We start from the raw sequence: 12431 nt of genomic DNA, 5'->3' as shown, positions 1-12431 counted from the left end.
TACACCGTTTTTTTTTGCTTTTGTGTGAAAGCTATGAATGTTCTAGTATTGTTATCTTTCATTTCCCTCAACAGGGTTTCAAATACCTTTACCTGACGCCGCAGAACTACACTCGCATCAGTTCCACCAATTCCATTCACTGTCACCATGTAGAGGAAGGAGGGGAGTCTAGGTACAGTGAGCTGGAATGATCCGGACTTGGTAGAATTATAACGATCTGGACGGATTATAGACTTAAAAAGAATAAAAGAATAAAATAGAATTAAAAATAAACTGAATGAAAGTAAAAAACAAACAAACCCTGAAGTGTTCTCAGAGAAGTGATTATTTACATATCTCCACCATGAAGTTGTTCATATATCATAGTAGAATGAAACTTTTAAAAAAAACATGCATATTTAAAAAATGATAGAAATAAACCCCAACAACTCCTGCTAATGCTGTCATTGTGCTGTATGATTACAGATACATCATAACTGACATCATTGGAAATACGGATGGGATTGGTGTTGAAAACCTGCGAGGTTCTGGCACCATTGCAGGAGAATCATCACAGGCTTATGATGAGATTATTACAATCAGCATGGTGAGGATGGGAACCTTTCCCAGCAAGGTTACAGGAAAATACACTGGATTCTTACCTTACATTCTTGCAGGTAACCTGCCGTGCCATCGGGATCGGTGCATATTTAGTCCGTTTGGGACAGAGAGTCATCCAGGTGGAGAACTCCCACATTATCCTGACTGGAGCAAGTGCTCTCAACAAGGTTTGGTAGTTTTTGCTTTACATTTTCCCCAGTTTGGAAAACATGTCACTTTTCTTATTATGAATTCAAACTAAGCTTATTGTAAAGAAAATGTATCACAAACTTTTATTTTTATTTTTTGATTCTGTTACTTTGGATATTTACAGAATTACTGGCATATATGGCCCTTGGTTTGTAGCCATTTTTAACCTAATGGGTGAAACAATTGCAGCTGTTAGGTCATAACCTATCTATAAACATTTTTATTAGACCATATGAAGAAAATTCTAAAGAATTTAATGTAAATTTGATTTTGGTTATTTATATAAATTTCAATCTTAAGGTAATTTCAACCTTTTATTTCCAGGTTCTGGGCAGAGAAGTCTACACCTCCAACAACCAGCTTGGAGGAGTCCAGATCATGCACAATAATGGAGTCACACACACCACAGTGACTGATGACTTTGAGGGAGTTTTCACCATCCTGCAGTGGCTCTCATATATGCCAAAGGTTGTGTTAAAGGAATTTTTTTTCCTACTGTACCTCCTTCAGGTAAGTTACTAAACTCATTTTTTGCCCTCTTTAGAGCAAACACTGCTCTGCGCCTGTTATGGCAACAGCAGACCCCGTAGACAGAGAGATAGAGTTCACTCCCACCAAAGCACCATATGACCCTCGCTGGATGCTAGCCGGCAGACCTCATCCATGTGAGTTGCAACACTTTAAATAGAAACCTTATTTTGAAAAAGGATAAATAAGTAAATTGAACATTGTGATTGTAGAAATGTTATTCTATGTTTTGTTTCATTTGTCACTTCAGACTTGGAATACATTCATGTATAAGGCTCATTGTGAGTTCCCAGTTATTTAACACTTGTAGGAAGACAGCAGAATATTCTCTGCTTTCCAGTGGCTCAGATCAAATGAAATATCTTAGTATATTGTGACTTCCTGTTAGCACTTCAGATCTTTTGTAGATTCTGTTCAAGAACAACTCCTGAAACAACACTTGAAAAGAAAACTGTTTAATAGTTTCTGAAGGAACCTTGAGAAAAATCTGGAAACTTGTGTGGATGGTGGTCAGTGCTGTCCAAAAGGTGAAGATGAAGAATACATCTAGAATCAGAAAGCGGGAAAACTGTAGCATAATCTTTTAGTGGATGTGGACTTAATACCACTAGACTGGGAGGTGAAGGCTGGTAAAAACCAGTCATAAATACAGCCAGGGTGAATCCAGCACACCTGTGGAGACAAAACATAGATTAGCCAAAAGAGGCCAACAGGTCGCACTACTACAAATAACCAGAAGAGGGAGACAGAGGGACAGAAAGCTGCCAAACATGATGGAGAAGTGGCTGTGTTCTCTTAGATTTTTTTTTTTTGGCCTTTGACAACCTGTACTATTCTGTGATGTAAATAAATATTGTCATGATAATGCTTTTCTAAAGGAATCCATCACATTTCACTAAGAAAATGCAGAGAGTTTGTATTTAATTACAAAAATATACCTCTAAAGTCAATGTTTTTGACTTTGACTGGCTCTACTTCAGTCTAAAGCTTTTCTTGTAAATGTATCAATTGATTTGCTTTATAGTTGGCTGCCTGCGAAACCATAACATTTAACATTTTATGCACAACAATGAAAGCTATCAAGGGGGCTAAAAGTGATCATTTTCAGATGTGGAAAATTAATAATAGAAGTTGTAAAGTTGTTCATTCTGATGTGTTTTGACAGCGATCAAAGGGGCATGGCAGAGTGGATTTTTTGATCATGGCTCTTTCATGGAGATCTTGGGGTCTTGGGCTCAAACTGTGGTCGTGGGAAGGGCAAGGTAAATTTGACAACAGATCACAAAAATCTCATTTCCAATAACCAGTTAAATGCGCATCTTAAGTAAATACTTGTTAAACAAAAAAAATAAATTGATAGGTAATAATAATGTTGTTGTTATGTCGTTTTGGAACTAAGGTTAGGAGGAATCCCTCTCGGTGTGATTGCTGTAGAAACACGTTCAGTTGAGGTCACCATTCCAGCAGATCCTGCAAACCTCGATTCAGAGTCAAAAGTTAGTTAATTCCACTTTAGATTTCCTATGAAATAAACTCTTTTTATGAACAGAGATGCATTTATTCTCGTTTGTGCTCTTGTATCAGGTTCTGCAACAGGCTGGCCAGGTGTGGTTCCCTGATTCTGCCTTTAAAACCGCTCAGGCGATTGGTGACTTCAACCGTGAAAATCTGCCTCTCATGGTGTTCGCCAACTGGAGAGGCTTCTCTGGCGGGATGAAAGGTACTTCACTTTCAAATATATGGAACTCTATATATTACAGACTGAAAGTGTTTGAAGAATTCATAACTTTGATTGTTGCATCCTGTAGGAAACAGAAAATTCATCATTAAAAGACCAAATTTCTTAATGAATGTTTGGATTTATTATCTTTTGTGGGATAATTGCAAAAACATCAAATAGATTAAAGGAAAGTGAGGGGCAGGTTATCATAATATGTGTTGGGTTGTTGTGGATCCAAACTAAAAATAATTTACTTTTTAAATTTAAATTTAGACTATTTTTTTTTGCAATTGTAGAATAACTTATCTTTTCTGCTGCAGATATGTACGATCAGGTACTGAAGTTTGGTGCCTACATTGTGGACGCCCTGCGTGGTTTCCGCCAGCCCGTGTTAGTGTACATCCCACCACACGCAGAGCTGAGAGGAGGATCCTGGGTAGTAATAGATCCTACCATCAACCCACAGTACATGGAGCTGTATGCTGACAAGGAGAGCAGGTACAGGTTAAAAGTTCTTTGACCTAAAACCTTTATATTTGAGCCTGTGCATTTTTACATCAATGCCTTGTGGTATTATTTTCCTAAATTCAGAGGTGGCGTGCTAGAAGCTGAAGGCACAGTGGAGATCAAGTTCAGGAGGAAAGACCTTCTGAAGACCATGAGAAGACTTGATTCTGTCTATGCTGGTCTGGTAGAACAGCTTGGTAAAAACATTTCCATAAATCGCAGAGCTTTTTTTGTTCATTTGTGCTTTTTTTGTTGCCCGGACCTTTTCAACACAGAGATGTTCTTTTGTCACCAGCTTCCCCTGAGTTGCCTCAGAAACAGAGCAAAGAGCTGGAGGCCAAGCTCAGAGCAAGGGAGGAATTCCTGTTGCCAATTTACCACCAGGTGGCAGTGCAGTTTGTGGACCTCCATGACACTCCCGGCAGGATGCAGGAGAAGGGGGTCATCACTGTATGTGCAGTATTAGCAGTTCTGTTTGAATTTTAGAAAGAGTCAAGTTGTTTATTTATCCCTTACTTTTGTACCCACAGGATGTTTTGGAATGGAAAAATGTGCGGACCTTTTTCTACTGGCGCCTGCGGCGCCTCCTGTTGGAGCAGGTGGTGAAGTATGAGATTCTGCAGGCCAACAGGGACCTCAGCGATGGGCACCTGCAGTCGATGCTGCGCCGCTGGTTTGTTGAAACAGAGGGAACAGTCAAGGTGGGTCAGGGACAACAACAAACCTTTCCCACTAAAATTAAACTAGTGTGTTTTCGATCTGAGCTCTAAAAATTAACAATGTTATCGATACTTATATACTTATACTTAATTGGTTCTGATCAAGCGTATCAATCCTTGGAGTTGTTATTCCAGCAGTAATACTGAATCAGTATTTTAAATAAATATTTAAATAATCATCAAAAATGGCATTTTAACCCATTTCTATTAAGCGTTTAAACTGTTTTTTCCTGTATTAATACTTGGAATTTTATGAATTTTTTGACAAAGAATCAAAAACTTTGTCAAGGCCAAGACCAATATTTTATACAATTGCTTTTAATAAATTCAGTTCGAAAATGTTGCTTATTAGAGTTTTTTATTTTTTATTTTTAATCTTTTCTCACAGGCTTACCTTTGGGATAACAATCAAGCAGTGGTGGAGTGGCTAGAAAAGCATTTGTCCAAAGAGGATGGAACTAGATCTGCTATCCGGGAAAACATCAAGTATTTGAAACGAGAAAATGCTTTGAAGCACATTCGCAGGTTTGTGATGGAGCTGACCAAAGTTTATACAGAAATGGTTGACTTTTGTTGTCATTTTAACAAATCTTTTACAACTTTTGTTTGCTATCAACACAATCAAAGAGCCTTCTTCCAGAAGCTCTTGAGTGAATTTTCGGCCTATGTTTTGATATTTGTGCCATCATTTTCTGTCTGTACAGCCTGGTGGAGGCTAACCCAGATGTGGCCATGGACTGCATCATCCACATGAGCCAGTATATCACTCCTTCTCAAAGGGCCAACGTGTCTCATCTGCTCGCTACGATGGACAACAGCAGTTCATCTTAAACTGCAAGAACATTTGAGTCCAGCCCAGGAATAACAATAAACTCTTTTGAACAGATGATTGCACTAGATTGCAATGAAATGTTTGAAATGTGGAATGTTTGTGCCAAAATACTTTTGATGAAAAAAAAAATCTATAAGCTTCAAATGCGCACAAAAAGAAAAAAACGGTCTGTGGCCTTTCTGTGTTTGTCGACATGAAATGAAAGGATCTTGAAGTTGAGTATCAGCTTAAGGAACCTGTTTTTTTTGTTTTATTTCACGTTATCACTGTAATGCACATTTTCACTTTGTTTCTGCACAACAGGAGTCGGTGTTAAATTTGAACCCTGTGGAGTCTACCGGGGCAAAAAAAAACAGCTTTCATTAAATGGGACTCTTGATTTTAAGTGCCAGGTATAATCTTCAAGATTTAACATGAAATGCTAAATCTTAAACTCGCTGATCTTAAGTCTCTCTGAATATCTTTAGTAAAAAAATGTTTTGAAATGACTTGTCTATTAGAGATACTTTCTAGTAAGACTAGATCTACAGTTCTCAATATGTTAAACCGTTGTGTTTGCATGTCTGAAAAGGTTTTTTTTTCTCGGGCATCTCGATCGGTTCCCTCCAGCATCATTTTCACTCTCGTTTATTATTGCTGTAAATTTTGTTATGAGCTTAAGATAATTGTACGGAAAGAATGGCACTATTTGAAACTCCTTAGCATTTATTTTGTTGTCATTTTTCTTGTTTTTGTTTGGTGAAAAGCTTCAAAAACTTTCAATGTTTCATCACCAATAGTTGCCTAAGTGGGGCCTCAAGCAATGTCTTGATTTGCCATATTTGTGATCAAATACTGATATTTCATTCAAATGTATTTTAACTACTTTGAGTACTTTATATTTTACAAAGAGGTGTTTATAACTTTTTGCCATTGATTTTAATAAATATTAAGAAGCTTCTTTCGTTGACCCATTTTTATTGTGTTCACATGAATAAGACACACATCTGACCCTCAGACGTGTCAATCACAGTGAGTAGAAAAGAAGTGTGTAACAGCGGAATGGTTTATAAATGAATAGATCCAATAAAAAAAGAAATCTGTGGTTATAGAAGACTCGGAATTCAAATATATACAGCAAAAGATTGATGTGGTCATCACCTTCTCTAGCTGCCTTTTATAAATATAAATAAAACATCACATCAATAATTTCTAGCACAATACAGCAAACAAAAGATTGGGAACTACATTAAGGAAAGGCTTTCAGCACAAAATGGAGAGTTGGAAGAATGGGTGAGTGCTAACAAACACCTAACTCTCTGCGGTCTTTCCACCAACACTGGCTTTGAGTTTTTCCTTGGCAAATCAATATATAGCTTGTTTTATTTAGTTATTCCAGCCTCCACTTAATTCATCGTTTCTTTGTGGGGATTTCTCCAGCAGGCTTAAACAAATCCCAGTTTTTTTGGAATGATCCTCCAGGTTTTTAATGGCACAAAAGTCCAGACCCAAAGATGAAATCGTCAAATCTCTGAAGAAATGGCTTCTTTAAAGCAGGGCAATGGGCTTGCTGTTGGCCGGGGCACCCATGTACTGAGAATACAAGGGATCCTGGGAGGTGTAGGAGGTGTAGAGCCCTGACACTTGCACCTCTGACAACGGCAGATTTGCTCCACTGGATGCAGGAGGGAGAGCGGCCGTTCCCAAGTCACAGTCTGATAATCGGAGGGGGGAGTTACTGAAGGTCCCCAAAGCATCCAGGTTAAAGCTGTCGTCTTTCATTTCTTCCCACAAATTACCTAAATGGACGGATGGAAGTGTTAACAGACTGATACAACACCACAGTTTTATTAATAAACAAATAAAAACATTGATCCTATTTTAATGATTGTTTGAAAATGTCAGTTTTGTGGTTATACTGTTCAGGCTTTGGGAGTGTTTCAGATGGATCAAACCTGTGTGTTGGCATGCATGACTATCATGCGTCTGAAAGTTATTGGTTTATGTAAAAGTGAAAGAAAATAAAAGTCCAAAACGACGTTTTTTCAAAGTTGTTTTACCTTGAAGGGCGAAGTCCATGATGCTGGGGTCCAATGCATCCACCTCTGTGTTTGCATCGCTGTGCAGACTGTAAAAATTCTCCGGAGGCTTGCTGGGCTGCTGTGCGAGCGGACTGTGGCAAAGGTCAGGGACCGAGTGGAGGGGAGGTGTCTGGGCTGGGGCAGGCGACATGGGGGTCAGCCGAGCCTGAGCCTGCAGCTGAGCCTGGAGTTGGTGGTGTTGTTGCATGGACAAACAGGGCAGGGACAGAGTGACTATGGGCTGGGACTGCATCTGAGCCGGCACTGCCAGCGGTAGGCCACTTGGGCAACCAGCCAGCCGGGTCATACCAGGCTCTAAAGCCTTACGCCTGCAGCTCTCTGGACGGTCTGTGATGAGTTTGTCCAACTCGTCTGCAGGAAAGCAAGACAAACAGTCATACAGAGCAAATAATGTTGTTTTTTTAACCTTTTGACAAAAAAACACTTCTGACCGGGGTTGGCCATGCTGCGCCGAATAGCTGGGAGGTCCTTGCGTTTCCACTTCTGCATCTCTTCTTCCATCTTGTCAATTTTGGCAGGGTTCAGTGCCCATAGACAGCCCTTGCGGGATGAGTTGCTTGTCTTGTTCTCCACCTTCTCAAAGCATTTGTTCAAGGAGAGGTTGTGTCTGACCGAATTCTTCCATCCATCAGGTGCAGTCTGCAACCAACGAGGTAACATGAATGTGCGTCTTTCAGGCCGTTAGTTCAACATCATGAAGCTGATCTTACCTTGAAATAAGGAAAGTGTTCCTTCATAAAGCTATAAATCTCACTGACTGGAAGGCTGCCAGTTTTGCTGTTCTTCAGTGCCATGGCAATTAAACAACTTAGAATAAAAAGGAAATGGTTGGAATGTAAATCATAGCAGAAGAGATGAATAAAAAATCTCTTGTTGGTTAATGTGTGCTCACCTGTAAGAGTAGATCGGTTTGGGAAAAGACTTGGGCTGCAGCTCCCGCTCCTGTGGTGCCAGGCGAGGTTGTGTGAACAGACTTTGGTTGTTAAAAGAGACATTGCTATAAAGCCCAGCCGTTGAACACTAGAATACACAGGAGGGAAAAAGGAGGACCTGATGCTCAACTGTTTCTCCATTGTGAAAATCAAAACAAAGCAACAGCTCGCTCTGCTTATACGCCACCTGTTGTCCAGTTTGTGTTAGAGAGTACACCTGTTGTGGTGTTGCCTGATAAACTGAGGTTGGGCACTGATACCCTGGGGAGGGAAGTCCATTCATGGAGAATGGAGACATCTGTGAAATAAAGAAGGTAACAGAAAAAGTTTACAAGAAGTCACTCAGCTAACAAATGCAATCTATGTTTCCTTTCAGTGCTGGGAAAACTCACACTTCCAGGGTGGTTGCTGGTGATGCTCATCCCCAAAGGACTGTGCTGCATGTTACTCTGCAGGTGGAGAATGGAGGCTTGGCTCACTGGTATGGTCATACTGCTCAGTTGAACTGGAAAATGCCAGAAAACAGACATTGTTTTTCTGCTTTATAGAGCAGAGTTTTTGCATTCGGTTGTGTGGGGTTTATTGATGCAGTTAGGGACATTTGAATGTGGTTCGTTGGAGATGTCCTTGTAAATTAAACAGGTTGAAGCGCACAAACAAACATTGCTAGAAATGTTCATTAATCTCCATCAACTCAAATTTCACAGCTTTTAACCAAAACCAGAAGTTAACGGTAAAGTAGGAGGCCTTAACTATCCAACTTTTGAATCTTTCATGCTCCTCTTCCTGTCTTCTCACCTGTTTGTTGCTCTAGCAAGCTACCCTGGGAGGGGGGGCCGTTACTGTGGCCTCTGCTATCAGCCATCTGCTGTAGCCGGGGCACATCCACAGAGGTGAGCCATGACAGAGACTGAAGGTCCCCGGGGAGGTCCTCCACCCGCAGCTGGGAGGGGTCTGTGGTCAGAAGCCTTCAAGGGGGGAGGAGGGCAAAAGAAGAGAATTGTGGATGGAGAGGGGGGGGGGGTTCAGGGTTAACACGGCTGTCGGCTTAGACACACAGAGATCACAAGTGTGATTAAAATCTAAAGATTGAATTGAAGATTTTTATTTGGGAAGACAAAACCTTCCCAAAGAGCCTGGAAACAGAGATAAAGGCTGCCGGCTGACGCAGTACATTGGCTGGTTAGCATAAGGAGATTAACTACAGGTGTTATTCAGCAGTGACTGTTTTTTTCCCCAACAACAAATGAGTTAAATAAAATGTTTTAAGGCTTTTCTTAAACTTTTGTTTTTTTACTTCCATCATTTGACCGATTTGGTGCAAAAATGGCAAACAAAAGGGTTAAATAAAGTACTTTTTCAAATATATCTTTTTCTTCTATTGTTTAAATGGATTCAGAAAAATCTACGTTTAATATGTAATTATTACTTAGTGTCTCAGCAGACTTCATTAACTTTCAGTTACTGTTTTTTTAATGGGGGGCCTTGCAGAGAAAGAAAAAGAAAGAAAAGAGAGGAATCCTCTTGAATCCTCTCCACTCCTCTTTGTGCACACACAGGGTCCCTTAATTGGGGTTGCTATGACAACACACACAATTCAGTTACTTTGTGGGTCCATGGACAGTGCACCGGCACGACCCCCCCCCTCAAGCACACAGCAATTCTTCTAAAAAAAAAAAAAAAAATCAACCCTGTCAGGTGACCACCGTCTGGCCTTACCCATTGGCTGAATCATAAGTAAACAACGCATGAGATCGTTTGAAACACGGGACAGCAGCACATGCTGCCTGAAACAGTTGGCCTTGTCTATTGAAAAATTATCACCTATTGTGTCCCAAACGACAAATCTGCCCAGTGGCACGTGTCTCTATTGTTTTCCCCAGACCCTTCCTTGATTGTCTCTGTCATTTCTTTTCTTTGCCTGGCCCTTGCATTAATCTGTTGGAATGACAGCCCTCACATTAGAGGGACAAATAGGATACCATCTGCTTCCCTGTCCCTTTCCAGCCTCGATCCTCACACCCCCCCCCCCCAGCCCCCCATCAACCTCCTTTAACGGGGAACTCAGAAAAGCTTAAGGGCCAGAGGGGGGTGGTGGTGTGTGAATGTAGTTTGAGGTCAGGACTGTATGTCGACTGTCTGATTAAGTGACATCTTTGCAGTCAGGAATCAGCAGCACGCGTCCCAAACACCTTGTGAGGACATCACAGAATTCCTGCTGGAGCTTTTAAAGTCAGAGTTAACTGTCAGAGTTAAACTCCTTTCATCTTTGTCTATTTGTGAGGTTTTCTTAGTCTCTGAGTTCATGAACCTTTATTTTCTTAAATTTCATTGATATTTAAAAAAAAATTCATAAGAAAATTTAAAATATATTGTTATGATTCAAAATAAAAGCTGAGTAAGTAGGGGCAGATGCTGCTAAATAGATGACACATCCAGCACCGTCTGACCACCCCTCTTCTGTACAGATGACCATAGAAATTGCTCACTGATGCAAAGCATGTTTTCCTGGTGTCCCCATGTATCATCCACACATTTCCAAGACTTCAGCAAGTCTTCATATTGTGCCTCCTCCCTTCCTGCCTCCCCCCTTTTTCTAATTGGGAGCCACTTGTGCACTCTGGTGACCCAGAGCGCCCTGTCTCCCTCTGAGCTGGCCAGCCCAGAGGCTCAGGCTCTCCGTGCACCGACAGCGGGAGTGTAAACAGAGCTGATGGTTTCTGACAGATCCATTCAGACCCAAAATCATTTATTCTTTCAGACTTTTTTTCTCATTCTTCCTTTTCATACAATCCTCTGCACACAAAAAAGCTGTCCATCAAGCATTAGATTAAATACAGAGTTTTAGATTGATCCTCAAACATATAGGGAAGCATCAAAAAACAATTTCATTTCCAAAAAATGCATAACTTTTTTTATTAATTGTACATTTGCGTGCTCATGACAATACACAATTATTTTTTAAATGTTTACTAGAATATAAAAGTGTTGTAGTCGTTGTAAAAGGTTTTCTTGATCATATGGCTTACCTGTAGTCCTGTGGGGATGGATGATGCCCAGCATTCTCAATTATTCCTGACATCCTGGGAGTTATTCCACCTTCTATCATTTCCTAGGATGTGTGGAGGCTTATTCCTGCAGCAGATTTCACATATTAGTTAAATACTTGAATGTATTTTCCTATAAAGTTAAAGGCGCTGTAAAGACATTAACGCCTTATGATGATGCTCTGAGACCGTTTTAGTAAACAAACAGAATTGTTCCATTTACATTCTTTTTTTTAAAACTTAAATTAGAATTTGGTAAAGAATAAAAAACAAATAAAGAGTTTCTGTTTGGGATAGGTTTGCATTTGCCTTTGGTAAACTCCAATTTGCACTTTGGAGGCTTTTTGATCTTGACTTTCAATTCAAAATAAATAACAGAAAAAACTATAGTCAAATAATAATTAATCTTAAAGAGCAAAGCAGTAGTTTTCATTTTTATGGAACTATTTGATAGTTTTGTTGTTACTACATCCTGATATCAACAACGTACTTGGATACCTAAGTTCAAATTTAGTTCAAGTAAATCAATAAAATTGCGGACCTGACAACCAAAAACAGTTTAATATATTAAAAGACATATACATAAAAAAATTACCTGCTTTGGTTGAAACTAAAAAGCGTGACAGCCGCTCCCAAACTCCCCAGTACTGTATTCCACTGTGCTGCACTCGATTCTCCTCAAAAAAACCGTTTTTAAATTTCCCTCTCCGGAGCTGTCCAGCGCTCTGACATGCGCAGTAGGAACCTCACGGGACTTGGTTGCCCGCGGGTGTGCAGGAGGGTCCCATGAGTTTGACAGCTGTTGTTCACGCAGTGTCTGTCAACAGTCCCAACAACTTACAACACTTTACAGCAAACGATTAAAGAACAAGGATGAGCTGTGAGGGTAATTTGCGAGTCCGCTGTGCGCTTTTACGCATTCATCCAAGAGCCTCTAAACGTGCCAAGCGCATGAAATAAATCAGCCTGTAATCCGTTTCTGCATAATTGGGAAACTCTAAAGTCGGAATCTCAAAGGTTAACAGTCCTTTTCTTGCTCTGGTTGACCGGAGTGCAACGAAAAACATCTGTTCATTTGGAACTATAAGACAGAGATAGCGCGCAAAAATTATTCAAAAGTAAATGAAGAGTCATGAGAAAATGTCCTTATTGCTGCTCTTATTTCCCTGTATATTCCCAAAAGGTCCCTCGACAAGTACTAAGACGTTCAGAGACTCAACTTGTGGTGGCATCTGAGCTTGTGAGTGTGAACTTTTTTTTTTCTGAGGAAGTGCTT

At 40.2% G+C, this 12431-nt stretch overlaps 2 protein-coding genes across 8 annotated transcripts in view; one reads left to right on the top strand and one right to left on the bottom strand.

Moving 5' to 3' along the window:
- acacb (acetyl-CoA carboxylase beta) overlaps window positions 1–6035 on the top strand; it is a 26289-nt gene extending 20254 nt beyond the window's left edge. For all 7 annotated transcript variants that reach the window (XM_023958486.1, XM_023958485.1, XM_023958487.1 and 4 more), the window contains 14 exons: window positions 75–172; window positions 466–586; window positions 657–767; window positions 1114–1257; window positions 1334–1454; window positions 2483–2579; window positions 2717–2813; window positions 2902–3037; window positions 3358–3535; window positions 3629–3741; window positions 3840–3994; window positions 4075–4245; window positions 4652–4788; window positions 4968–6035. In XM_023958486.1, coding sequence (XP_023814254.1) covers window positions 75–172; window positions 466–586; window positions 657–767; window positions 1114–1257; window positions 1334–1454; window positions 2483–2579; window positions 2717–2813; window positions 2902–3037; window positions 3358–3535; window positions 3629–3741; window positions 3840–3994; window positions 4075–4245; window positions 4652–4788; window positions 4968–5094 — 1806 coding nt within the window. In that variant the 3' untranslated portion in view covers window positions 5095–6035. The remainder of the gene's footprint in view (window positions 1–74; window positions 173–465; window positions 587–656; window positions 768–1113; window positions 1258–1333; window positions 1455–2482; window positions 2580–2716; window positions 2814–2901; window positions 3038–3357; window positions 3536–3628; window positions 3742–3839; window positions 3995–4074; window positions 4246–4651; window positions 4789–4967) is intronic.
- Window positions 5276–12431, bottom strand: foxn4 (forkhead box N4). The gene is made up of 10 exons (XM_004072403.4): window positions 11751–12431; window positions 11138–11243; window positions 8907–9076; window positions 8501–8613; window positions 8296–8406; window positions 8069–8196; window positions 7887–7983; window positions 7608–7815; window positions 7135–7527; window positions 5276–6873 (listed from the first exon to the last, which is right to left on the bottom strand). Exons 2-10 carry the CDS (start codon window positions 11215–11217, stop codon window positions 6623–6625), a joined length of 1551 nt encoding a protein of 516 aa, XP_004072451.1. The 5' UTR covers window positions 11218–11243; window positions 11751–12431; the 3' UTR covers window positions 5276–6622.

Source organism: Oryzias latipes, chromosome 9 (genome assembly GCF_002234675.1).
Source record: "Oryzias latipes chromosome 9, ASM223467v1".
NCBI classification, from domain to species: domain Eukaryota; kingdom Metazoa; phylum Chordata; class Actinopteri; order Beloniformes; family Adrianichthyidae; genus Oryzias; species Oryzias latipes.
The sequence above is the reverse complement of the archived record's forward strand: the minus strand, read 5'-3'. Positions and strand labels throughout refer to the sequence as shown.

What these genes read in the sequence shown, in the direction of transcription:
- foxn4 (XM_004072403.4), bottom strand. Translation starts at nt 11,217, where the DNA reads ATGATAGAAGGTGGAATAACTCCCAGGATGTCAGGAATAATTGAGAAT. An exon ending in CCAGCAACCACCCTGGAAGT is followed by an intron (nt 8,407 to 8,500) that starts GTGAGTTTTCCC and finishes TTTATTTCACAG; the next exon opens with ATGTCTCCATTCTCCATGAA. An exon ending in TAACACAAACTGGACAACAG is followed by an intron (nt 8,197 to 8,295) that starts GTGGCGTATAAG and finishes TGTGTATTCTAG; the next exon opens with TGTTCAACGGCTGGGCTTTA.